This window comes from Struthio camelus, chromosome 17 (genome assembly GCF_040807025.1).
Source record: "Struthio camelus isolate bStrCam1 chromosome 17, bStrCam1.hap1, whole genome shotgun sequence".
NCBI lineage: Eukaryota > Metazoa > Chordata > Aves > Struthioniformes > Struthionidae > Struthio > Struthio camelus.
The window spans coordinates 6877953-6902691 of NC_090958.1; the positions used below are offsets into that span (position 1 = coordinate 6877953).

Sequence of the window (24739 nt, forward strand, 5' to 3'; positions counted from 1 at the left end):
TTTGTAACCAGAAAGGATGGCCCTTGAAATCCAAGCTGAGTTTTTATCCTTTACTAGGTGCTTTGGACATGCAGCTCACAGGAAAGTGGAGTGGCCGCATTTCTCTGTGCCAAGAAGCCAGAAACGTTTATCTGTAATTGATAGCGCCGTGGTTTGTGATAAAAAGCCAATTCTTTCCTTGATCTCAAAGTATCTTTGCTTTTTGCTCTGTCTTTAATTTACAGCACCTTTGGAGAGCTGAAGACTGTCCGGCTGCCCAAGAAGATGGCAGGAACAGGATCTCACCGTGGCTTTGGCTTTGTGGATTTCCTCACCAAGCAGGATGCGAAGGTGAGACTTAAATCTGCCGGGTTCTCTTCCCCCTCTGGCTCCTTCCCAGACTGGTCTCAGACTAGAAGGTGAGGAAGTGAGACGGGAGGCTCTGTCACATTGAGGGGTTTGGGCAGTCTGTTACCAGCCACCAGCAAAGCTGTAGTGAGGCTAAAACCTCCAGGTAGGCAACTGCTGAAGGCTATTTCTCTCCCCGTCTACACTTGGATTTGCAGCCCGTGGGGGGTCTGGCCAGTGAAGGTTGAGATATGGGCAAATTGTCACCTGAGGTAAAACTAAAAGCTAGGATCATTCTCCAGTTCTGTCTGGTCAACCAGCTTTTCATCTGTGGCAGTAAAGAAAGAGGAGGAAGAGCTGTTTGGGCATCCAGATTCCTTGCTTTGCCCTGCTTTGAGAGCTGCAAGCTGCTGTCTTTGGGAGAAAAGGCTCACAAAAATGATAGTGATGGTAGTGCAGTCTCAGCACTCTGTGATGGAGTCACAGGCTGGGGTAGCTCGGAGCATATGCGGATGGGTGGCAGAAAAGCCTAATCCCTAAACACAGGAACAAAGATCAAGTTCTGTAATGCAGTCGTTTTCGTGGACCAAAGAGTGGGGATAAATACGTTGACAAAGCCAAAAGAGTGGCTGATCTAGGTGAGACAAGGATGCTTTCTCAAGATGGCGGTTTAAAGGCAATATGGAAAACGTCCACCACAGGCAGCTGTGCTCAGGGAAACTCCTTTCTGAGCACCAAGAGCTGAGCCAAGGGACTCCTGAAACCTACAGGTCAAAAATACATTTTGCTTTAACCAAAAAAGGTCAAAAACCTATTGCTACAGTGTCGTGATATTTTTGCAGTCGACATGCACTTTATGCTGGAAAATATTTCATAGTATTTTAAGCCGTGATAGACTGCAGTTCAAAATGTCCTACCCATTCTCAGTTTTCTTACGTGGTTAAGTTCTATATTTCCAGAAGTAGCAAGGAGATCAAAGCCTGTCTGATCGTACCCTTTACCAGAAGAATAAACCAGGCGTGCTCGGTCTCATGCATTTGGCAGAAGAGGGCCTTGGCCGGTTGTATCCCATTGTATGAGTATTCCCACAGCTAGAGCAGTGCTGGTTTCAGCTCTGCCACTGGCTCCTGGGGGTTTGCTCCATATCTGGAAGTGGAACACTTGTGGGTACAAACCAAGGGATGATATCACTGACATAAAGGAACCAAGTGGCACCACTGACTTACAGAGACTCCAAATTTTCAAGACAGTGAGCAGAGGGGAAGGAGAGAGGAGGAGGGAATAAGTGTAGCCTGTGTTTATGTTTTTAGACAGGATTCATTGATTGGAGATCACAAGGGACTATTAGATCATCTCTTCCAGTCTGACCTCCTGTATAACACAGTGCATAGAGTTTCTTTGTTAGTCCTGTATTGATCGTAATTCAAACTTCCTTCAGCTTACTGTTCGTCCTCCCCTCCCAGGCTGGCTCGTTCGGTGGTGTATGGTCTTGAAGTGTGGTTCCCCTCCCTGTTTTGCATATTTTGCATGGGGCTCTTTGCTAAAATTGAGTCTCTGGTCAAATTTGCTCTAACCTCTGGTTCACGCCAGAGTCCTTCTTTCCGGCTTTGTTCCTGGTATTCTTTCAGAGAATGAATCTTTCCTGAGGAAACTTGTAAATATTTAACAGAAAGGCTTATATGGGAATCTAACTTATTCTGTATTGCTATTGTATAATATTCTCAGTGCCTGTCTCCAGTCCCTCTCAGTCACTTATGAACCTGTTGGCTAATTTCAGCTGCACTGGACAGAGATTTCAAAGATAGGAAATTCTTCTGTACTTGGCGAAACCGGGTAGCCAGATAGAAAAGAGAGGTTCTGGTAGGGCCCTTGTTCAGGGAACTGCAAGTAAGTGCACCTTTTCTTAGTTTGCATATGAAATAGTCCACAGAGAAGAGAGCCCCAGCGCAGAGGCCTCCCTAGCTCCAGCGCTCAGGGTACAAGAGGTTTAAACGTTATGATCACAGCAAAGAGATGGAGGAACCAGTGTCTGAGCAGCCTAGTTAATGCTGGACGATTTTGCAGTGCTGCGATACTGCAGGATGGCCTTTAACGGCTCTGTGCAGCATGCTGGTGGGTATGAACCTAACAAGCTCCATCCTCCAAACGTTGACGCTGCCTCTGCTGGCGCTCTTCTCCTCGGAGCTCTTCCCATGCTTTCTGTCCTGACCACCCCTTCTGAGTCTTCATTCCTCACTGGGGCTGACCGGGAAGCAGTGTGCAAAGGCCCGGATGCACTGCCCACGGGAGGCAAGCGTGCAGCGAGTGAGTCACCCTGCGAAAGATCGCTTGGTGGATTTTTCTTCCCTGCAGCAAAGCAGCTTTTCTTCCTTCTAGGGTTTTTTTTTTTTTTTTGCCATCATCTTTTTGAGGGATTTAATTGTCTCACAAGAGGCACATCAAGTGCTCTCCATTGGCTGTCTGGAAAAGGATGTGGTGTGGATTGATGAATAGGATTCTGAATATTGTAAACACAGGCATAATTGGCTTAGAGTTTATTGCTAAGTGAGAGAGAAGGGGAGCAGGCCTAGAGACCTCTGAGCTGAATAGCTGTGGGCTATCAATGACGTTTTTGCTCAGAGTGGTAATTTGGAAATAGCTTATAAATGTCTTATAAAACATGATGTTTTTGTAATAGGATAGTTACGGTGGCTTTGTTGGGCATTTAAAGCCTGTGGCCTTCCATGTTTGTCTTTTTTCCTGGGCAGTTATGGTTGCTGTGGGAGGGCGCGCAGAGATTTTCCAAAGCTGGAGCAGAGATGTGGGGCTCCCCTTCAGAAATCCCTGGTGTTGGGCCTGGAAGACCTATCTTGAAGGTCTCAATTTTGTTCCCTTGGCTTCCACTGGGGCACCGCAGCCAGCTCGAGGAGAGTCTGAAAGGTGCTGTTGTGAGAGGGGTGGACACCTGAACTGTGCTCATGGGGCAGCAAGTAAGATGCTGCCATCACTTGGTCATGTACCTGCAGGGGAGGTAACAACCTCCAGGCAGGGCACAGGATACTGTGGGGCACCTTCTCTCTGCTCGTCCATCAGAGCCCCGAATCCCATAGCTGTCTTGTCCACAGTAAGGTCCGAGGCCGGGGTTATCTCTAGGTTTGCTGGAATTAGTTCCCTGCGTGATGGATGATGATGAACCGGGAGCGTTTCATTGCCATCCAATGCAATTGGTAGCCTTCTCGCTTGTATGTGGTGAGCGTGCTTGTAACAGACCACAGCACACATGTATGTGCTGGGATAGAAAATGGGAAGGAAGCCATGTCATAGAAAGGAAGGGCAGGGACAAAGTTTCTGAAGGGAGCCAGGACAGCTGGAGGGCCGTAGCCCATGCACTGTGCCATTGCATGGGATACCATCCGTCCATCCATCCTGCTTCTCCTGCAACCCCCAGCAGCTCTCCTACCTTGTTCTTTCTAATACCTTGGCTTCATAATATTCACAAAAAGGGCTTGCATACACTGATCAAGCCTTTAATTTGAAATCTCTGAAGAAAGATGATCACTGGCTGGGAATGTATGGAGTTTGTGGGGAAGAGAAGGGCCACCTTGATTTTCTGGAAATAACAAATTAACTCTGGTTAAGGAAGCATTAACTACGTGGTGTGTTTCCTGAAGCCCCCAGTGCAGAATTGTTGTGGGATTGTTTTTATTTTTAAACTATTAACTGCAAGCAGAGTTTCCACTGTTCTCCCCTGTTGATATAAAAATACATCTGGTCTCCAAATAGAAATTATCCATTCAGAAAAGACAGTCAACCCTTTTAAAAAAAACACAGGCATGGAAGAAAAAAATCTCTGTGTGCAGCTGGCATTGCAGAGAACATCCTCAGTTGTGACTTTCTTTTGAGGAATAGAAATTTATCAGTCTCCTAATGTTGTTGACCCTTTGTCCCTCTAATAACTCTGGCCCTGAGGCTCTTTGGCTTGAGCGTTTAATAGGGCAAGGGGGAAGCTATAGGCAGAGCAGTACTGTCCTCAAAATTAATACAGCGTTTGGGGATGGTGAGCCATAGCACTCGGGGGAGATGAGTGCAGTGGTCCAGCCTCTTGATCTCTGACTTTGCAAAGTCCCAGCACAGCAGGCTCTGCTCCAGCGGTGTCTGTCTTGTCGCTGCAGCCCAGTCTTCAGGTAAGTTTATCAGCCATCCCTTAATTTTGAAATTCCCTTTCTAGATCTCCAAAATGGTTTTCACACTATTGTTCCAGCCTCTCTCCTTCCTCCTCTGCTTTTCCCTTGCTCCTTTTGCCTCTCAAGTAACTGCCGGGGCTCTAAGCCTGCCCAAGCCCTAGCCACCAGCAATTTAAAGTGCTGCTTTACATCATTCCGGTTCAGTAGCTCAGTTCCCAAAAGGATGTTTTGAGCATGCGTGTGCTACGTTTCCTGGCTCTGATTTAGATGTAGCCAGCTGAGTTTCTTTAGGCCATCACATGTGTGCGCACACACACACACACACGCACACACACAGAAAGAGATGCCTTCTAGTAAGTGCCCTGGGAGTCACTGCCATAGGTGAACAATATCTCCAAGCTCGGTAACAAAGGATGAGCACCTGAAGGTGCAGTGTGCATTGCTGCAGAAAGCTGAGGCTAGTCTGTTCGTAGCGCATGGGGAGCCTCTCGGTAGCGGTCGGCTGACTCTCCTAAAGCCCCACTGTCATTTTAGGATTGTCAGGAGCACTTAGCTCACGAGGAATTCCTGCCGTATCGAGCTATTACATTAAGCTTGAACCAAACTGTGCAAAATCATACTCGTGAGGGCTCAGAAGCAAAGTTTTCGAGCATGCTCACATTCTATTTTTTAGGGAGACCAGGCCGTGATTTTCATGCAAAGCCTAAGGTATTTGGAAAGCATGGGAGACCTGGGAGGAGGTTGGACAGGGCACGTGAGCTTTTCAAGTTGCCTAGTGATGGGTACATTACCAAATGCAGCAGCTGCAACGAGATCTTTTTTTTTCAACGGTTAAGGATAGCAAGCCCTTGTGGTGAAGGGTGCCCCTTTTTTAAAGACACCTAATGATGCAAAGCTGTAATAATTAGAGGTCTCTTCCAGTGAATCTATCTCCTGGATGAATGGACAGCCACAGCTCTGTCTATCAATAGTTGAGATGTAACTAAATAAGCCTCTGGTGATTCGACAGTTTGATCTTCAAAGGAGGTATCCTGGGGAGAAAGACTCTCAGGTGGAGGGACAGAACCCTGAGAATATCCAATGCTTCCAGCCCCACTGTCTTTGGAAACTAGTCTGCCTTTGCTCATTTCCTTTCGTATTTCTCATGTAATTAAAATATATTTTCTCCTACCTAATTTTTTATTTGGAATAGCATCAGTGGCCAGTTTCCTCCTCTAGCTGGAAGATTTCCAGTGATGTGGATATACAGGAATAGCCGTCTTCACCCTCATCGCTTTGTTAATCAGTTGTCTTTTAAAGCGTGGATGTATTCTTTTTTTTTTTTTTTCCCCCCTGGTGAAAAATTCCTAATTCCTCTCCGAGCAATGAACGTGCAAGTTTTAGTTCGGAGCTGTTTTCCGAAGGAAATGATACGTTAGATGTTTGTTTTTAAATCTGAAATGCCCAACTTCTCTTCTACTGCCCCTACCTGGGAAGCGTTTTTCTATGTAGGTTACAACAGCGGGCGAGGTGGCCAGCGTGCTGGGACCATCCATGTGGCCTGACCCAGCCTCCCAAACTTAGTGTCTTCCTGGGTGTGAAACCACTTGTTTCGGGGGTGTGTTAGGCTGGGAAAGGCCCATATGACCAGGCTGCTGGGAGATCCGTCTCCCAGCAGATTTCTTTCATGCTCCACAACTTGATGGCAGCATCTGGCTTCTCTCTTGCTCTGTGACCTTTCCCCATGCTCCTTGCAAATGCACGCCACATCCTGGATTGGGCTGACCAGCTGCACGAGGGGGCTCCGGAGGAGGCGCGGAGGCAATCCTGCAAAGAGGAAGATGTGAGGAAGGAGGTGACGGAGCAAACTGCTCGGAGCACGGCAGCCCACGGGTCGGTCCTAAGCACAGCACTTTGAACCCGTAGTTGCCGTTACCGGCAGTTGCTTTTTAGGCAGTGTCCCCCCACCGGGACCTGCTGCAAGAGCAAAACAAGGTTGCCGTGGCCATACCTGGTTCATTCCTGGCTGTTCCCCTGTTCCCATCCTCCAGCCTTTGTCTTCCTCATGCTGCGGGGAGTGAGAAATTAAAAAAGTATAAATTAACAAATGAGACCCAGCGATTAGAGCTGCAGTTTGTTTGCCAGGCTTTGGAAATGGCTCTTTGTGCCAACGTAAACAGCCATCACAACTCCCCACTGCCACCTCCCCCCGAGTGTTTATTTAAGCCAACACATTGCTCTGCTAATTGGATACCATTCCAAGTGAAAATAGGCCTTTAAAACAACAGCAGCAGCAAATAAAAACAGCTGTAGCTGCAAAAGCACCGGCGAGGCTGCAGCCTTTCAGGAGGGAATACACCCCCTGAAAACGAGGCGCGCTGCCTTGCGTGGTTTCGGGAGAGTCTGGCGAGGCGCTGAACGCAGGACGATGGGAAACAGCAGTAAATTAGTGAATGCTACAGAGGAGGTGGAGCTGGTGTTTCTCTTTCCTCTTTCTCATAATGAATGAGAATGATATGAGTGAAAGAGAATCAGACTGAGGGGGAAATGCAAGGTGTGGAAAACTAATCGCTGGAAATGCTTTGTTTGGGGGTTTATAAATCTCTGGAACTCGGTACCATGAGATGGCATGGCAGCAAAAGCTTTCCGTAGGATAAAGACATATCCTACAGCCTTTTGCATGGTAGTACAAAGCAGCCCTTAGCCGAGCTGGACTGGAAGGCAACGTGGTGAACAGGATCCTGTTGGCAAGTGCGTTGCTAATTATCCGGCACTGCAAATTCTTGTGCCTTCATTGAAGCAGCTGGGCGCAAAAGCCACCGGAGACAGGACTCCAAATACGCCAGCTCGGCAGTTCAGGCAAAGCTCTGGCTGCCTAGGCGCTGGGGTAGCCAGCCAAAGCTCCTTGCGAGAGCAGCGAGCGTGCCCAGAGCCACGCCGTTTGGGGGCAACCTCAGTCATTCAGAATTCCTGTGCGGCAAACCACTTGGAGGAGAATCCTGGGCTTTTTCAGTACGATTTTGGATTTTTTTGCAGTGAAACTTTTTTCTTTCAAAATTGACCTAAATTTTATAAGGCATTCAACCTAAATCCAAAAAGCAGGCAGTAGAGATGATTAACTCAACATGTTTTCTTTTGTTGTCAACAAAACATTTGGATCGACTGAAAGGGCGCTTGTGGTGTCCGTGCCATCTGCCTGCAGTATTGAACGGCTTGATGTGCCTCTGTAGGATTAACTGCATGGCTCTTCCAGTCTTACCCTTCACATTGGTGCTCCTTTAGGGGCTTCCAGATGTGAGGACGTTTCCCTATTGGACAAAGGGATGTGCTCTAGTCTAGTCTGTGTTTGTGTATGCTGCTATATTTGATCCACAGATGCTAGTTTCCAGACTTTATGAGCCTATTTAATCTCAGTCTTAGCTGAGGTTTTTAAAAAGAGCATTTTGGACTCCTTTGCTCTATCCCTGTGCCTAGCCATGTATAGGATTGCCGTGAAGCACTTTGAACTTTGTGGACCCCTGGGGATGAATGGTTCTGTAAAGATGTTTGCCTTAGGTGTTTGTATATTTGCATTATGGGCTCAATCCTGGATTCTCTTGAAAGTCTTTGGGAACTGAAGACAAAGTAAACCTTCCCTAGATCCGGTCAGTATTTCCTGAACGCATCTGTTGGTTAGCTAAAGAAAGCTCTCTGAGTTAATGCGCTAGCCAATGTGCTTGTATTCAGTGTTAGTAGAGGTTATAGTCATACTGATGTTGTTAAGCAGTATCTAATAATCAGGATACATCCTGATCTCTGTAATACATGAAACCACTGGCTTCTGGCAGTTCCCATGTCTGCTCCCATCTTGGCCAGCATCACCAAAAGGTTGGTGAGAAGAAGGCAACTTTCCCTGGAGAGCTTGGGGTTCTGGAAACATGTTGCCCCGGCTGATGCCTTGCAAAGCACCGCTGAGCAGAAAGCAACTTCTTGACTCATACTTGTGTTGTGCCGGACTATGTGGGCAGCACAGCGCGGTGTGGACTGGCGTTTCCCAGATGTACCAGGCTATTGGATCTTTCTTCCACTCTTCAAGGATATCTGCCTAGCTGGGTGAGTGGAGAGTTGTGAGGTTGCTCTACCCATGCTAACCCAGTGCTGCGGCCCTCACCCATGAGGGACCTGCTTTGTGTTCAGACCTGGTGCAATTTAACCACATTAGCTAGTGCTGCACCAAGTCTAGTCAGCCTCCCTAAGTTGGGGCTTTCCTGACTGAGGCATGGTCCCAGGCTAACACAAGGTTGCATCCAACGCTAGTGCTGGATTTCAACCTGTTCCCTAGCAAGGGACAGCAGCCTGCAGGAATTGCAATGGACATTTGCTCTTCTGCAAGTATATAGAAAGTAGATGATCAAGCCAGAGTCGATCTTAGTGATGGGAGATGAATCCCACCCCATCAGGGAAAAATGTTCGCAGTAGGATGTTCTCTGGTGGCCTTTTAGATTCAGGGTGGAGGGATGGGCATCTTTGATTTTCCCCTATGAGTCTGTTTTTATTTTCTTCCTTTTCTCCAAATCCGCAGAAAGCATTCAACGCCCTGTGCCACAGCACTCATTTGTACGGCCGGAGGCTGGTCTTGGAGTGGGCAGACACAGAGGAGACGGTGGAGGCCCTGAGACGGAAAACGGCAGAACATTTCCACGGTAACGTAGCGGCATCCTTCTGGCCTGGCGATACAGCTTTGGCTGGCGTTGTCCCATCTGGCATACGCTGCCAGTCCACGCCAGCCCTTTCCCGGCAGCTGTGTGCTTGCAGGGGCTGGCAGATAGATGCCGGAGCCTGGCAGCCCCCCAGCGTGAGGGGTCTCACGCAGCAAAGGCAGACACAGCCCACTGAGGCAGGAAAGCCGGAGGAAATCTCCTCTGCCTGGGGAGGAAACTGTGCCGAGATGCTGCAGAGAGAAGCCAGCGATGGAGGGCTGCGCTCTGTCCCCAGACAGGGTGAAGCAGGAGGAATCCAGGCTGGCTTCTCCTTTGTCTGCAGCAGCTCTCTGAGCGCACGTGAGCGTGTTAACTCTCCATCTGCTGGCAGGGCTGAGGCATCTTGTGATGCCACATGGCCGCTCAAATGCTTTGGCTCTGTCTGCCTGCACCCCGGGGCGCTCTGTAAATGTGAACAGGCTGATGAGGGCATGATGGGGAAAGCACCTTTGATGCCCCTGGTTCTGCGCGAGTGGTGAGACGTGGGGTACTGAGCTGGTCAGATGCCACTTCGGACATTGCAGTGCGCTGAGATAACCCCTTTCGTTTCCCAGCGAGGGTCATTTCTCATGAAAGGCAGGCGCGTGGGAGGGGGGTGATGGCGTTCATCTCCCCCACAGAGCGTAAGAACCCTATTAAAAAGGGCAAATAAGTTGACTGTTGGTTGAGAGCCGGAGAGTCTCGTTTGGATCAGGTTCCGGAGAATGACAGCTCCACAGATAACAGCGCTGCAGGCTTCTATTGACAGCCATCGACAGGTACAAACGCATTGCTTAGCAAATATTTATGTAGGAAGTGATCCCCTGGGCTGGAGGACTAAGCTGGAGATCAATGCTCCTCCTTCCGCATCCCTTCCCAGCCTCCCCTCTCCATCATGTGCATGCCCGTCGCCAAGGAGGTTGGCATAAGCGGTTCTGGGGCTGCACTCCCCAATCCGCGGTGGTGGAAAACGCCGCACGCCTTGCTTATTCAGTGAGCCTGCCTCCAGCGGGACCTGTCCTCGTGTTTGTGAAGTGCTGTGCGCAGTGCTGATTATTGCAGACCGGCAGCAGGTTGGAAAAGGTGCAGTTTGGCTGGAGAGTGGATGAGGGTGGATTCTGCCGCAGCCAGGTGTGGGGCAAACCGGAGTATGCTGAGCTGGGAGAGCGCGAGGAACAGCGGGCTGATCTCCAAAGTGGTGCCGAAAAGGGGACCAAAATGCACCGCGCTGTCTAGGCATACGTACAACTGTGTCTCTGGGGGCGTGTGTGAGACAGCAGGGAGGATGGGCACTGTTTGGGGACAGATGTGGCCACCCAGCGTTAGAGGGGGAACGCGTTGTGTCTGATCAGAGTAACGTGACTCTCCACCTGTCAGGGAGCAGATGTGATGTTTCATGCACCCCATTTTATATCTGGGCTCTCTTTTCCCCGTTTTTTCTCTGCCCAGTGATGGGGAGGAAACGATCTTGGCTTGATGATAGTTGCAGACTTGCAGCAGATGCTGGCTGCTGCCCACGAGCTCTGCCGCTTCCACGTCTCCCCCAGGCTCAGCTTCTGTCTTAATTTCTCCCTGCATTTACTCCAGCCCCCTTGTCGAGGGTCTTCCTCATGGAGGTGGGACCTCGCGGAGACCTGCAAAAAGTGTTTTTATATCCTGTGAGGAATACAGCTTTGAAGCTGAGGTGGCTCCAGGGTCTTGGCTGAAAAAAACAGGAGCGAGTTTATCATTCCCCATCTTTAGGGACTGAAAATATGATTGAAGAAGGCAGTCGTCTCTGGTCGCCAACCCATCTCAAGGCAGCAGAGAGAGGGAGAGAGAAATAATATCCAATGACTTCAGCCCTATCTTGTGTACACGCGCGTTCCCGCTCCCTCTTGAGCTGCGATACTGCTGGTGGCTAATCCTGCCGCAGAAGGGGGCCTGCCAGGGCCGGATCTCCGTAACAAAGCCTGTCTGGGGCACACAGAGAGGGCACCGAGAGCTGGGCCGTGCCTGGAAGCAGGGAGGGCTTAGCCTGCCTATGCTGTGTTTGCAGGCTAGAGTCTCGCAGATGGGATTTTATTTCTTTGGGTGCCAGTTTACAGGGTTCCCTCTCCTGATTTCGCGGCAGGGTTGCCACGGGATTTCTAAAAGCAGTGCCCGGGGGCGCTGAGAAGAGCGGGAGCTGGGTCCTGTCCCAGTTGCTGTGGTTGTGTAGGAAATGCTAGTGACAGCAGCGAAGAGAGAAACGCTGCAGATCGCTCTCTCCTGCCAGCTATCCTGGGGATGCCGCTCTGCGTTTTACTTCGTGCTTCCTCCCCCTCTTAGCTGGAGGCTGATTTTCTGGAGTGGAGCCCAGGGTGGAGAGGATAGGCGCAAAGCTGGTAAAGCTCTGCAGCCCTGCTTTGACTCCTCCGCCTTCCCTTTAACCTACCTAAGCAGCTGGGCTGAGACCGCCCATCTCATTTCACTGACGATGGAGACTGGATTCTGTAAGCTAGAAACCGAGCTTGCTTTTTCCTGCCGATCCCTGTTTCCCTCCCCTCTCTTGTCCCTGCAAGGTGCAGAAGCATCCCTGAGACCCCTGCGCCGGGCGGCCTGCAAGCTAAGCGAGGCGCCGAGCAGAGCCCTTCCCATCTGCTGCCCGTCACAAGCGCTCCCGCTCGGGGGCACGCGCACCGCGGCCAGCCAGCCGCCACCTGAACCTGCCGTGCTCTGCCCAGGCCCCAGCTGCCTCCGCGGGCGCTGGGGTCGGCTCTCTCCTCCTTTGCCGTCGGAGCATGTGGCCGCCGGCTCAGTCGCTTCCCCCCTCCTGCCTTGGCGCTTTCCGAAGGACGGGCAGGGTTTTTCTTTGCTGTCCCAGTAGGGTGCATGTTTATCTCACCTGAAGGGCAGCTCGTATTGGGCTTCGTGCTTGCCAGGTTCATGCTCTGGGCCACAGAGATCAGAGCTGTGTTTTCTTTCGGTCTCCCGAGAGCCCAGGAACGTGCTTCGTGCAAGGCAGTAGACACTTACTCTGCCTTTGAAAGCGCTCTGGAGAGCAGCAAGGTAACCAGGGAGGGGAAAGCTTTGCTAGCGAAGGGGAGAGCTTTTTCTTTCCTTTCGCTCGCCCGGTTTCTGCTGTCCTTTTATGCCGAACCTCCTCCTTCCCTGTTCTTTGTTTCCAGCTTCCTGCTGGAAGTGAGCCCTCCTGTCTGGCCAAGCCGAGGCTGTGCTCGCCGGGGCAGGAGGGTGAGGGAAGCGGAGGAAAGGGAGCTTGTTCCCGGCTGCCACCGCTCGTCCAGACGTGGCTCTGACAGCAGGTTGGTGGCAGAGGAACGCTTTTGGTCCTGCCTCAGGCCATGGCACCTGTGAATTCACGGAGGAGGCGTGATGGGGTGGAAATGATCTGATGCGAAAATACACTTATATATCTTCTCTTGCTGGTGTCTCAGGCAGAAGGAAAATGGCTTGGTATTTGGCTGCTTTCTCAGGTGTTTCACCCTCCTCCTCCTCTTGTTTAAAGCAAGGCAGTGGGTTTAGTGTGCCTACATCTCACCTGGGACACCGAGGTTCAGCTATTGCTTTTGCTGGTGGGAGCCACGGCCCTTCCCAGCATATGGCCGTGATCTCCCCAGATCTTTACAGACAGGTCAGGGGCATGTTCCAGTCCTAGGGATCCAGGGCTCCTTGCAGGGAAAAGGTGGTCTTCCATCTTTTGGGCCCTCTGCTGTAGAGGGCAGTGACCTCTTTTTCCCCATGAGTTTCCTCACCCACCACTGTGTGGACAACTTGTGAGGTGGTTCTTATGTTTTTGCGGGCTGCAGAGGCCAGGCCCACATGGTCACTGATCTGCAGGTAGGAAGGGACCCGTCTGAAAATGGTGGAGGTGGCGGGACAGAAGATTATTTTGGGTCTTCAAGGCTCCAGGAAACCCAAAGGAAACATTGAGTCAAGACCAAGATTCCTGGTACCACCCATCTCTCAGCTGCTCTTTGACGCTAAAAAGCCACTGCTCTGTTCATCTTATTTTGCTACCAAAGCTAAGCTGAATGGTCTAGGTCAGAAAAGCAGAACTTGGAGACGGATGCCTTCAAAAGCAGCAGCGCAGTGGATGGGATGAGTTTCATCCCACCATCCAGCTCAGCTTATTTCTCATTTCCTGCCCCCAAATTCTGTCCAGTGGTGTGCATTGCCATCCCACAAGAGAGTTTTTCCCCTGCCCAAAGCCTCTTCTGGGTCTGGAGCCCTCCAGCACCACAGGCTGCCTGTGCCATTTGGAGATGGTGGTCACGTGAGGCACAGGCTTACTGTAACAGTGTCGCGTGTTTATATCAAGCCGCATTGGCAGGGCTGTGCCATCAGTACTGGGTGACATATGGGCTCTGCTGCTGCTTCTGGCTCTCTTCCTAGTTATTCCACAGAAATAAAAGCAACCAGGGAACGTGCTGAGGAGAGTTTTCTGCACGTATCAGAAGAAGGTGAAGGTGTCAAACTAGGACAAACAGCTCTGATATTCCTCATCTCATGGGGATTTCAGGAGACATTTCTTCCAGGTTTTATGTAATTGGAATTTTAGAATTTTGAAAAGCTGCTCCTTTCTCTTCTTCTATTTTCTTTTTTCGAAGTAGTTTTTGGTTAGTGGTGGGCATGACAGTGGTACACAGGTGTTTCCAAAGGTAGTACATGGTGGTTCTGTATGTAGGAGAGGCAGCAGAATGCTAATGGAGAGGGCGAGAAGTTTGCAGTAAGACTTTGAGGGTTATCTCACTCCATGTCCAGTGAGATGACACGTTGGTCTCTAGTTCCATTGGCTTGATGACAAGTTTGACTTGAATGAGCAATGAACTCATCCTGCTGTCTTGTTGCACAGGTCTCACTACAATCTCAGCAGATTCCAACCTCTCCAGGTTTGAAAGAACCGTCTTGATCATTCAGGCTGGTATTTTGAGTAGCACAGGCCAAAACCCCTCACCCAGCAGGGTGATTATAGGCCTGTAATTTTTGTCTTAGCGATAAAATACTTTCTGAAAGTCTAGACTTGGGCTGTGAGAGGCAGAGAATCTGTCCCGTTACTGACTTCTCTTGGGTGCAATTATGCACCCGATTTCTGGACACCATTTATATAGATTTGGCTTCCAGCTCTCAGGTCTCACTTTGCTGTTATTTGATAGGTTAAAGAGAGGTCTGATCTCCTAAATCTTTTCTCCTTGCAAGCATTTGTCATTGCAATCAGGCCACTTCTGAGCCATCTTTTCAATAGGTCTAATAGATGCAATAAAATGGAATAAGCTTCCTTCCCATTTTGTGTATTTTTCAGGTCATTCTTAAGGCTTGTTCTGAATCTTTGTAATGTTCCAAGAGAAAGTGGGGACCCCAGAAGTGGCCACAGTCTGCCAGAAGTGGTTTCACTAATGCTATCAGGCGAAGTAAGACCACAGCCCAATCCAGATTGCTGTGACTGTCATAACATGCTGCGTGCTTACACTCTCGTCTCCAGGCAGACTGTGTAAAGGATTAAATCCTTTTCTCACTTCTGGGTCTACTTTCTTTTCATCCTGAGACAAGAGAGTGTTGTATCAGCCAAAACACTTTATTTTCTTGGGTTTTAAGCACTCCTCAGAGCGTGTTGTTAATCTGTGGAGCCCACTGCCACAGGATAGCTGGAGAGACTGACAGCTTTGCGGGTTTCAAGGGAGGATTGGATGCTGCTGTGGATGGAGAAACCATCTAGTGTAATATTCAAGAAGGTAAAAATTTAAAAAAAAAAAAAAAAAAAAAAGGTAAAGGATAGGAACTTTTTTGCTTAAGGGCATGAAACCAGCCGCAGGCAGGGAGGGAGTTAGGAGAAAGGTAGCTGAGGAGGATAAGGAGAAGCCACAGTTGGTTGATGGTTGGTGTTGGGGGCTGCTAAACCGGCCTCTCGGGCAAAGCAGGATTGTGGCGAACAGACTACATCAGGGCAGCGACAGCGGGACGAGTCCTTTCCCCAGCTGTCTGCTACCAACGGCCTGTCTCTTTGCGCTAGTTTTGGGGGGGTGATCCCCAAGAGCAATTGTGTTAATCTTCCCCTTGGAAAACAGGGATCACAGATGACTTCAGAGCCAACAGGGACAATATGTTGGCTCTGCTGCTCTAGAGAGGCTAATAGCTAGAGACGACGGGGTCCCAACCCCCTGTGGCTGATCTGGCCAGCCTTGGGGCGAGGGGCAAATCTGCGTCTGCCCTGCTCCCGGGTCTCCTGCGGAGCCCTGATGCAAACCTGCAATTCTCGTACGTGAGAACTGCCCCACAATCACATCACCGCCCTGTACAAAGCGTAGGTGAATGAAACCTCCCTTTCTTCTTTTTTGCCTTCGCGACGCGCTTGCCGCGGGCCGAGCGTTGCGGGTGCAGCCCCCGAGCTCGGCCCCCTCCCGGCCCAGCGGGCTGTGTTTGGGAAGCACTGCCGAGCGAGCCGGCGATACCCTCCGCGTGCGCGCGCTCCCTCTCTCCCGGGAGTTTGCAGTCCGTGCAGAGAAGGTACTTGCTCCCAATCCAGCTAAATTACTATTGACTTGTGTTCTCTGCGCTTCACAAACATTTCACTCAGCCGTCACCAGCGGGGCTGGCGGTACCCTACCAGGGCTAACTTGGGAAGCCAGCTGTGCTGGGCCGTTTTTCCTGCTCTTTCCCATCGATCAAAGAATTAAATTGACAGATGGGGAATTTTGCACTAGACTCGGGAAGGGGAAAGAGAGACTTTATATATATATATATATATATGTATATAAAAAAAGGAGAGGGTGGAAAGAGGGGTGAGCAGAGGCTTCGGGAAGGGCAGCAGCTATGCGGATGAATGAAATTGGGTGAGCTCTGTCGGAGGCGGGGGGACCTATTTCACGTTTCAATCTGAAGAGCCGCAGGGAGAGGGCGAGAAAGGAGAGGGCAGCGAAGCAGAACCGTTTCTAACGAGCCCCTGCGTCTCAGCAGAAGGCTGTGGGGCTGGCGTAAATCAGAGGAGCCCCACTGCGGCTCGCTCCGGCGAGATGAGGAGCCCGCTGGTTATTTATAGTTGGTTGCTGGAAGCCGGGAGGATTTGCCGGGGGAAGGAGCGCTCTGTTCTTGACCCGTTTCTCGTCCTCTGCCGCGCAGCCGCTGCTGACGGCGGTCGGAGGCAGAGCGGTCCGGCCGAGGGAGAGGAGCTCTCGCCGTCAGCAGTCTGCGCCGGTGGAGCGATGCCGATGCTCGGTGCAGTCACCTCCTTTTATGTCTTCGTTTAGTTTGCAGAGGGAGCCTCGCCAGCACCCTGGCGCCCGTCCTGGCTGCCGTCGGTGGGCACAGGCTGGTTGCGGCCGGCTCCTGGGCTGCGAAGGGTCAGGATGCCGGAGTCAGAGCCGACGTGGCCAGGTCCTGTGAGAAGGGTCTTCTCCCCCTGCCCGGTGCCCAGAAGCTTTTCTAGGCTGCTCCTGCTTTGCGCGGCCCCCCTCAAAGCTCTGCCTTTGCCTTTGGGCTGAGTTACAGGCCTTCTCTCCCTTTTGGCTCCCTTTGTATTTCTTATTTCCTTCTTTCTTCGTTTCTGCTTATTTATGTATTTTTTTAGAGAGCATCTGTAACTAATGCAAACACATGCCGTAGCCAGAGAGTAAAAACCCTGCAGGATTAGCGTGGCATCCGCAACCCTGCCACGCTATAATCCCGCGGTAATCCCCCTCTCGGCCCACCCCTGCCGGCTTGGGCTATTGTTTAAAGGAAGCAAACGGGATCGTTAGCGGGCAAACCTTCACCAGCTTGGAGCGGCAGAACGGCAGTCGCACCCGTTCGCGTCCCCCCACCCCTGCTTTTTTCCCCTGCTTGTTAGGAAGCCGCGTGGCAGTTGGCCGTGCTGCCGGGCCCAGCCCGGGGGGTCTCGAGACCCGATACCGGCGGCCAGTTTGCACTGGGAATTAGGTGCAGCCTGCCCAGGTTTTCTCCGCCGTCGGCGGCCCCGTCGCACAGGGCTGAACTGGGCGCTGCGGGGCCAGAGCGCCGTTGCGGGGAGAAGGGACGGCTCCGTCGCGGGGATTTGGGTGCTGCCGTTGCTGGGAGGGCACCGAGCTCCTCTCGGGGTCCAGCGGAAGGGGGCTGAGCGGGAATCGGGGCGTAAGCGCGTGCGGGGCACTGCTCTGGCTGACCTTACCTTCATTTGTTTCATACCCGAAATCCCAAATCTCGAGTCAGACCTCCTGCTGTTCATGGGCGCTCTCAATCAAACCGCTTGGTTTCGTACCAGCCCTTCCTCGCTTTGCCGCTCGCTCTGCCCAGAGCGTGACGGAGCAGAGCCGTGCGAACCCCCAAGGCGCCCGGCTGCAGGACTCCTGGGCCCGGCTGCCCGGCGCTGCTGGGCCGGGCAAGCAGGGTGGCTTCTCCCGCTGCCTGGCCGTAGCGTTGGGAGACGCGTGAGAGCCGGGGGGCACGAGAAGCGCCGGGCTGCGTGCCCATCCCAGCGGGGCGGATGGCTCCGAGCCCCTGCCCGGGGGGGGTCACTGCAGTCGTGGCCTCCGGCTCCCGGCCGCGAAGGTGAGTTGCCCTCCTCGGTGGCGGTCCTGGGGGCATCTCGGCGCTTGCGTTCTCGGTTTGCGTTTTCCATTTGCGTTCGCCTTTCAGTTGCGTTGGAGTTTCCTTTCTGTTTGCGACGTGCCAGCGCCCGGCTGCCCCAAACGCGCAGCTTCTGCTGCTCTGTGGCGAAGCCCCTTCCTGTCGAGCAGGTCGGGTCCTGTTTTGCAGCGGTCTGAAACGTAACCGCAATCGTGTGTGTGTGCACGTCCGCTCCCGCTCCTCTGCGCAGACCCCTGATCGTTGCAGGGATCTCTGCAAGGATCTGGCGTGGAAGGGGTGGCAGGTGGGGGGAAAACTATATCTGCAAAGAATTTAGAAATAAAGACCACAATTGACGCCACGATTTCTCATTGCTGAACACTCGTGCGGGGACAGCCAGGGGGAACGGGAGGTGTCGGGAGCTGGTGCCGGAGCCGGGCTCGGCGGGCAGAGTAAAGGGGACGGCTGACTGCGGAGCTTCCCCGCGATTTCGATTTGTCCCTTGCTCCTCCTGCCGTCGGAGCTGCAAAGAGCTGCTGCTGGGCTCCTTGCTTTAATACTGCAGGTTTCCTCCTCTCCTGATGGGACCCTGCAGCTTTCCGCCGCCCGCCAAAGGTCGGCTCCAGGTAGGAGGCGCGAGGCGGATACGCACGCTCGGCACCCCCGTCTCCCCCGCCGCCGCGCTCGGGAGAGGAGGGAGCCGGATCCTGGCATTCTGTCAAGGAATTAATTGAAAAATAAAATCATTAGATGGGAACTCCAGAAATGCAAAATTGTTTGGAGTTGGGAGGGGGGAGGCAGAGGAGGGGGGACGTGAGCTTTTGTCAGGTTAATTTCTTCTGTATTGATGTTTTGTGACATTTACTTGTTGTTTATCTCCCGCAGCAGCTGTAATACTAAAAGAAAATGCACAGCTTGTTCCATTTATTTATTTTACACCTTTTCTTCAGTCCTCTGGTATGTTTGTTTGTTTGAGAAACCCAGCGAGGCTTTTGATGTCTGAGAGCGGGATTTCAGCAGCTGTTCGCCATGTGCTTCGCGGGAGCGAGAGCCGCTGGGTGGGGGGAGCGGGGCTGCCGGCTGGCTCCTGCCCGCAGGGCCTTTCTCGCCCTTCGGGGGCAAGGCAGCACCGATTTTCCCGTCAGCGTCAGCGCGCGGGCCAAGTGGCTTTGTTGCCACCTCGACCAGGTGCCGATTTTGAGGTTGGGACACTCGCTCAGGGTGCAGATTTTGTCCTGGTGCTTTGCGCCCCTTGACACCCCGGTAGGCATCGGTACCCGGGGGCTCGGGAGCGTGTCGTGCCGCGTGTCCGCAGCGGATCGGACCGCGGCCGGAAAGCTCCGTGCCGCTTTCGTGGCCGACCTCAGCCTGAGGACGCTGGTGTGGCCGCGGGGACGGTGCCGCCGGCCAGCAGCATGGGAGCGAGCAAGGAGGATAGGTCCTCGGGCACGATGGGGGTGGGCTCGCTGGCGGCAGCGTGGAGGACCGAGGGGTGAGACAGCCCCTGGGGCTTCTCACCAAACGTGGGAGACACGGGCTATGCCGCAGGGTCTGGAGGTCGTTGTGCGTCTCCACAACCGTGTGGAAGGCTCTGTGCCCTGAAGAGCCTTGCTGAACCCAGCTTTGTGTCTAGGTAGGTCCTGCGACCTCTCCTTGACGTGGGGTCAGTGAATTGGGGTGAATGGGAAGGGCTAGCGTCACTGAGGGGTTTAAAGATGAGCCTGAGTACATAATGTGGCAGTTTACTTCCCAGCAAAGCCTTAGAGCTGCGAACGAAGCTGCTCTCCGTGGCCGAGTCCCACTGCTGATGCCGGCCAGGTGGTGACCAGCCCGTATTTGATGCTTTGCCGCATCTGCCCTTTGCATTTCCACCTACTGCAGCCGCCACAGTTCCCATTAGCTTCCTGCAAATCCAATTTCCAGAGGCTGTTGTGCCCTGCCAGAGCCTGCTTATTACGAAAGAGGAAATGATAGTTGAGAGGCTTTAACTGGGAAGGGGAGGAGGAGGGCTGGAGATGGAGCTAACGAGGAGATGGGCTGGCAGTGGCTGCCCGGGGCCTGGAGCTGCTCCAGGGCTTGACAATGCCCTCGTCTCCCCATCTGGTGAGGAAGGTGTCGCCTTCTCGCTTTCTCTCCCAACATGTTCTTGTTTCCTCTTACCTCTGACTGGGGAATTCTTCTCTGCCTCTCCCAAACACCCCTGTCCCCCCAAGAAGGGGGACCACACGAGATCCCAACTCCTTTTGCACAGTTCCTGAGGGGAGGGATCTGTCCGGCTGCCCAGATCCCCTCCGCGGAGCTGCTCTGCTCTCTCCAGTGCTGTGATGACCAGGGACAGCCACCCCCAGCTCCAGCACGCTCCTGCCCTGTTCTCTCCCCGTTGCAGGCGCTACCGTCATAGGGGAGGAGGCTGGAACAGGCCGTGCCTGGGCTTCTGCTATCCCAAGTCTCCATCCCACATCATAGTGCTGGTGTGGTCTTCTCGGTACTTTCACCTAAGATGCAGCCTACAAACAGAGCATGTTGGAGGTAGTTTTGCTGCAAGGTCGATGGCTTCAAGCAGAGAAGCAGGAGGCAGCAGGGATTTCCCCTGCTAAATCTGCCGGGAATAACAGGTTCTGCCCAGCTCAGACAGATCCCACACAGCTTTGGGCTGGGGTATCTCCTTGCCAGTGGTGTACCACGAGACCTGGCTTGTAATTGTTGCCTTTCTTTTTCTCCCATGTCGTCTTCTGTACCATCTGGCCCTGGACAGATTCCCCAAAGAAGAAAAAACGATCAGAGGTTTTGGATGAAATCATGGAGCAGCTGGAAGAGGAGGAAAACATCAAAGATGGGAACGACTAGCTGGTCTTCAGCAACTGCCAGGCATCCGGAGAGGTGGGTACCCTGCGCACTGGGGTCAGTGGCAGGAACAGTTAGCTCTGCAGACAGAAATGTACAGGGTTGCGTCAAAGTTGCAACACCGGGTGACACTGGAGGAGAGCAAGACTCTTGGGACATGTGTGGCATGAGCATACAGCCCAAGAAAGGTGTGAATATGCAGCTGTGGGGATTGAGGCAAGCACGTCAGTACAGGCGTGCTGGTGATGAGAGCGCTACTTGACAGCAGTTCAGAAATGGGTGACTCTTTGGTGAGCTGCACAACCTCGGGGCTCTGCACAGGAGGAGGACAAGCCTCCTTTGCACATGGCAACAGCTCCTGATTTGCTTAACGGTGCACATCCGCACATCCACACATCCCAAAGCACTTTGGAAAGATTATGCCCAGGGCTGCCCTGTGACCCCAGAGCTCTCAGCTGGGGAAATGCAGGGTGTTAAGTACCTGGGATGGAGCAGACGTGCTGTGAAATCTCAGAGCAAGTCAGAGGAACAAGGTGTTTCCAGATCCTGGTGCCTGTTGGTGGTGTTGCAAAAGCTGGCCAGTGGATCACACCCCGCTGCCTGTCTTCACTTTCACCCCGGCGGGCTTTTTGCCATGGTATTATGGGATACGGCCCAGAATCGTGCTCAGTTCTGCCATTTGGGCTCCAAAGTGAAGCGAGTGCATGCACTGCTTGTGTTTTTATGTGCTCCCCAGCCTCTCTTCCTTCCCACAAGGAAAGCCAGCAGAGCTGTCAAATCACAAATTGTCCCTCACTCTGTTTGTGGGAGAACCAATGGGCTGCCAAAAAAGAGCCTGTCTGGAGACCAACCTGCAGCTGCTGCCACAAAACGGACGGTTTGACAAATGCCTTTTCCCTGCTACCGTTGGTGACCTCCGTGGCTCACCCCAAGGGGACTGTTTGCCCCAGGGTCACTTGGATACTTGGCGGGGTGCTGGCTGGTGCTTGTGGGGGCTGGCTGGGAGCTGGGCTTTTGGGCACAGCTGGGCTGTTCTTCTACTACCCATCCAGAAAGCAGGCTAGTCCTGTCATTGCCCTTTGAAGAGATCAGCTAGCTCAGGGGCTGGCCAGATGTCCCTTGATTCTGGGTTTGTAGCAGCCAGACATCTCTTGATAGCAGTTTCATGGCAGTTGCAGTTATTTCTGCTTAGTTGGCCAGAATGAAGCGGTCAAGCACCTGTAGAGAAGGTGCTGGTGGCAGAATGAGCTGCAGCGAGGTCCAGTTTGGACCTTGACAAAGGCACTGTGGGGGAGAGCTGCAGGACTGACTTCTCCATGTCTGGGTAACCTGGCAGGGCAGTGTGAAGGGGAACGTTGTGCTCTGCGCTAGCGAGATGTGCCAGTTTGGCAGAGAGGAATACTCGTCGATCCCATTGGGAGACAGCTCTCAGAAGAAAAATAAGTCAAGGGGATACGATAAAACAAAACAGAAGGTACAGAGGCCTGAGTGACATGCAACAGGCCTCCAGCAGTTGCATTACGTTCTCCCTTTGACTGGTTAAGCTACTTACAGTATCTGGTTCATGCTGTCTTGAGTAGTGATTGGCTTTGCTGCTTCTTGGTACGTGTCTTCTTTTAGTTGCATCACTTGAGGCTTCCAAGCCAGAGATGACACAGATTGGCAAGAGGGAGCCAGGCCTCCAGAACTCTCCTGCAGTCAAATGTTGTACAGTTTAGCTACCCTTCCACCTCATCCTGAGACAACCTCGCAAATCCTGCAGGGGTTCAAAAGAGACTAGACAAGTTCATGAAGAATGAGTCCATCAGTAGCTATTAAAAAACTGTAGTCGAGATGGAATTGCTGGCTTGGGGGTGTCCTTGAACTGCTGTTAGCTGGCAGCTTGGAGAGAAAACGGGCACATGCGCCCTTTTCTTAACCCTCTTCACCCCTTCAAAACATCCACTACTGCTCTTGAGCTTCTTTGTAGCTGGTGGGTTTCTGAGGCTTGCTGGACTTTAGTGTAATTTGTGTTTTTAATTGTGAGGATTTATGGTCAGCTGCTCTTAGTGCAACTGCCCTTGGATCTGCCATACCGGCTGGTCTGCAGCCAGCTGAAACCTCTTCCACGTGCGGTTGTGGCCAGGGTGGAAACTTTAGTGTTAGCAGGAAACCCATTTACTGATTGCCATCCAGAAGAGTGCTACAATGAGTCCCATGTCTGAAAAACATCAGGGTGGGTTATAGACCTCTTTGAACCACACAGGGCATGTGTGCAGGTGTTGTTGCTGTGATTTCTCCCCGTGCCCGTGTGTGCTGCCCCATGGAAATGTGCACGCAGGGAAGGGAGAGCTGTGGCAGTGCTGTGCGTGTGCCTGTGCCGCTTCACGCTCTTGTGCGAGGACCGGGACAGCAGAGCCAGCTCCACTGCCTCGTCCTTCCCTACCCCGTGGCCATGAGACTGGCATCTGTCCAGCTTCACAATCAGCCCTGCTTGCCCCTTTTTGGGGGAAGAATCTTAACTTCTGTGGTTTTTGGATTGATTTTAATTAGATACGTCCTCCAAAAGGAAGAGTAGGGGAACACAGCGGTAATCCAGACCTCGCTCTGCTCCCTGTTTCAGTCTGTTTATCTGTCTGCTTGCCTGGCCTCATCTCCCTTGCTGGTGGGCAGAATAGCTGGTGCTTTCCGATGGGGTGAAAACCCTGCTGTCCTGTGCAGAGAAACTCGTGTAGGGGAAGACAGTTACGTGTACCCCACTGGTCCGTTGCCCGCCAGGAGGTGATGCAGGGTGTTGGGTTGACAAATCCTGCTTGCTGGAGGAGAAGTTATTGCCTTGCTTTCTCCAGCAGGACTGTATTGTTTTCCCAAAAAAATCAGGAATGAATTTGACACGTTCTGGCTCTAATTTTTATAGCCACATAAATGATGCAGGTTCCTAAAGCTCATCAAAATGGAACATGGGCCACAGGATGCTTTTGGGAAGGGCACCTGGAGTGTGGCTCCGTTTGGGGGGCAGCTCAGGAAAGGCTTCTGCCCATAAACCTGCTGTTTATAAGGGGGGGGGGGGCTGTTATTGCATGCGCTGCCACTCCGAACACTCCCAAAGGGACGCTGGGCTGCCCCTGCGAAGGGGGGAAATCTGAGCTGTCCTCCGTGCCGCCGGCAGGAAATCGCCCTGCGCTCCATGGCGTGTGTTTGTGTGTGCGATCTGTATTACAGCCAGGGAGGCTGTTTTCCTCCCAGCAATATCTGCCTATTGTTGCAAGGCGGTACCCAATACACCTAGCAGTGGGATGCTCATAACCTTACTTATTATTGGACTTTTGTTAAACCCACAACACTGCTGGCCTCCTGAATAGCGAGCGCATCTGGGCCTAGAGCCGACCAATAACCTTTCTAATGCGCCTGCCTTCCCGGGCTGCCGTAAGTGACGGAAACATGCGCAGCACCGGGGCTCTTCTGATAAAGGGGAAGGTGGTTACGTGACCACAGGAATAATCCGAGTTGGGTTAAATAACTGTCTGCTTCATGCAGTGCATCTGGAATAAGTACCGGGGCCTCGAGATAACATTTGTTCCCTTGGAACAGCTCTAATTTAAGGATGCCTCCAGATGAACGGGCTGTTAACACCTTCCTGAGAAGTCAGCCGGAGGAGAGGCATGGGGAGGGGAAGGAGCAGCGCAAGGAGGGGAGGAGAGGTAGCGTTGCTTACGCTGAGGCAAGCCCAGTGCTTTCAGACACGTCCCTGCTGCCGCCCGTCCCGGGTCCCCAGGGTTTCGTGGTCCCTGCGCCGTTTGCCAAAGCCTCATTGCAGCTTTGGTATCTGCAAACCTACCCCCCAGCCTTGCCCTTCCAATCAGGGCGACTGCCCTGCAGGGCCCGGTGCTCACCAGATGCTGCCTTGAGGCTCGCAGACTCTGCCTGGCTTTTCGGGAGGGCCCGGGGAAGGCAGCTGTGCGTTGCAGCGGAGGTGGCTGCAGTGGGATACGCTACCCCTGTGATTCAGGCTGCAGCTCAGCGCTGAGACCTGCTGCAGCTTTAACGCCCTGCCCCAGCCCCCCCAAACCGCGCAGCACCTCAAGAGCTCCGCTGCTGCGTCCCAGCGGCTTCCAGGCCCCAAACGTACCGTGCTTTTCCGCCGCGGGGACCTGATGCTGCTGGCTTGAGGGACAGACCTCCAAAATTTGGGGGTGCCCCCTTGAGACCTCT

The 24739-nt window shown here is 52.6% G+C and overlaps 1 protein-coding gene across 1 annotated transcript in view; it reads left to right on the plus strand.

Annotated features, from left to right (window-relative positions):
• Window positions 1-24739, plus strand: part of RBM19 (RNA binding motif protein 19) — a 92344-nt gene that overhangs the window by 55991 nt on the left and 11614 nt on the right. Inside the window, exons 22-24 of the mRNA XM_068910705.1 lie at window positions 225-330; window positions 9031-9151; window positions 20460-20584. Coding sequence (XP_068766806.1) covers window positions 225-330; window positions 9031-9151; window positions 20460-20551 — 319 coding nt within the window. The 3' untranslated portion in view covers window positions 20552-20584. The remainder of the gene's footprint in view (window positions 1-224; window positions 331-9030; window positions 9152-20459; window positions 20585-24739) is intronic.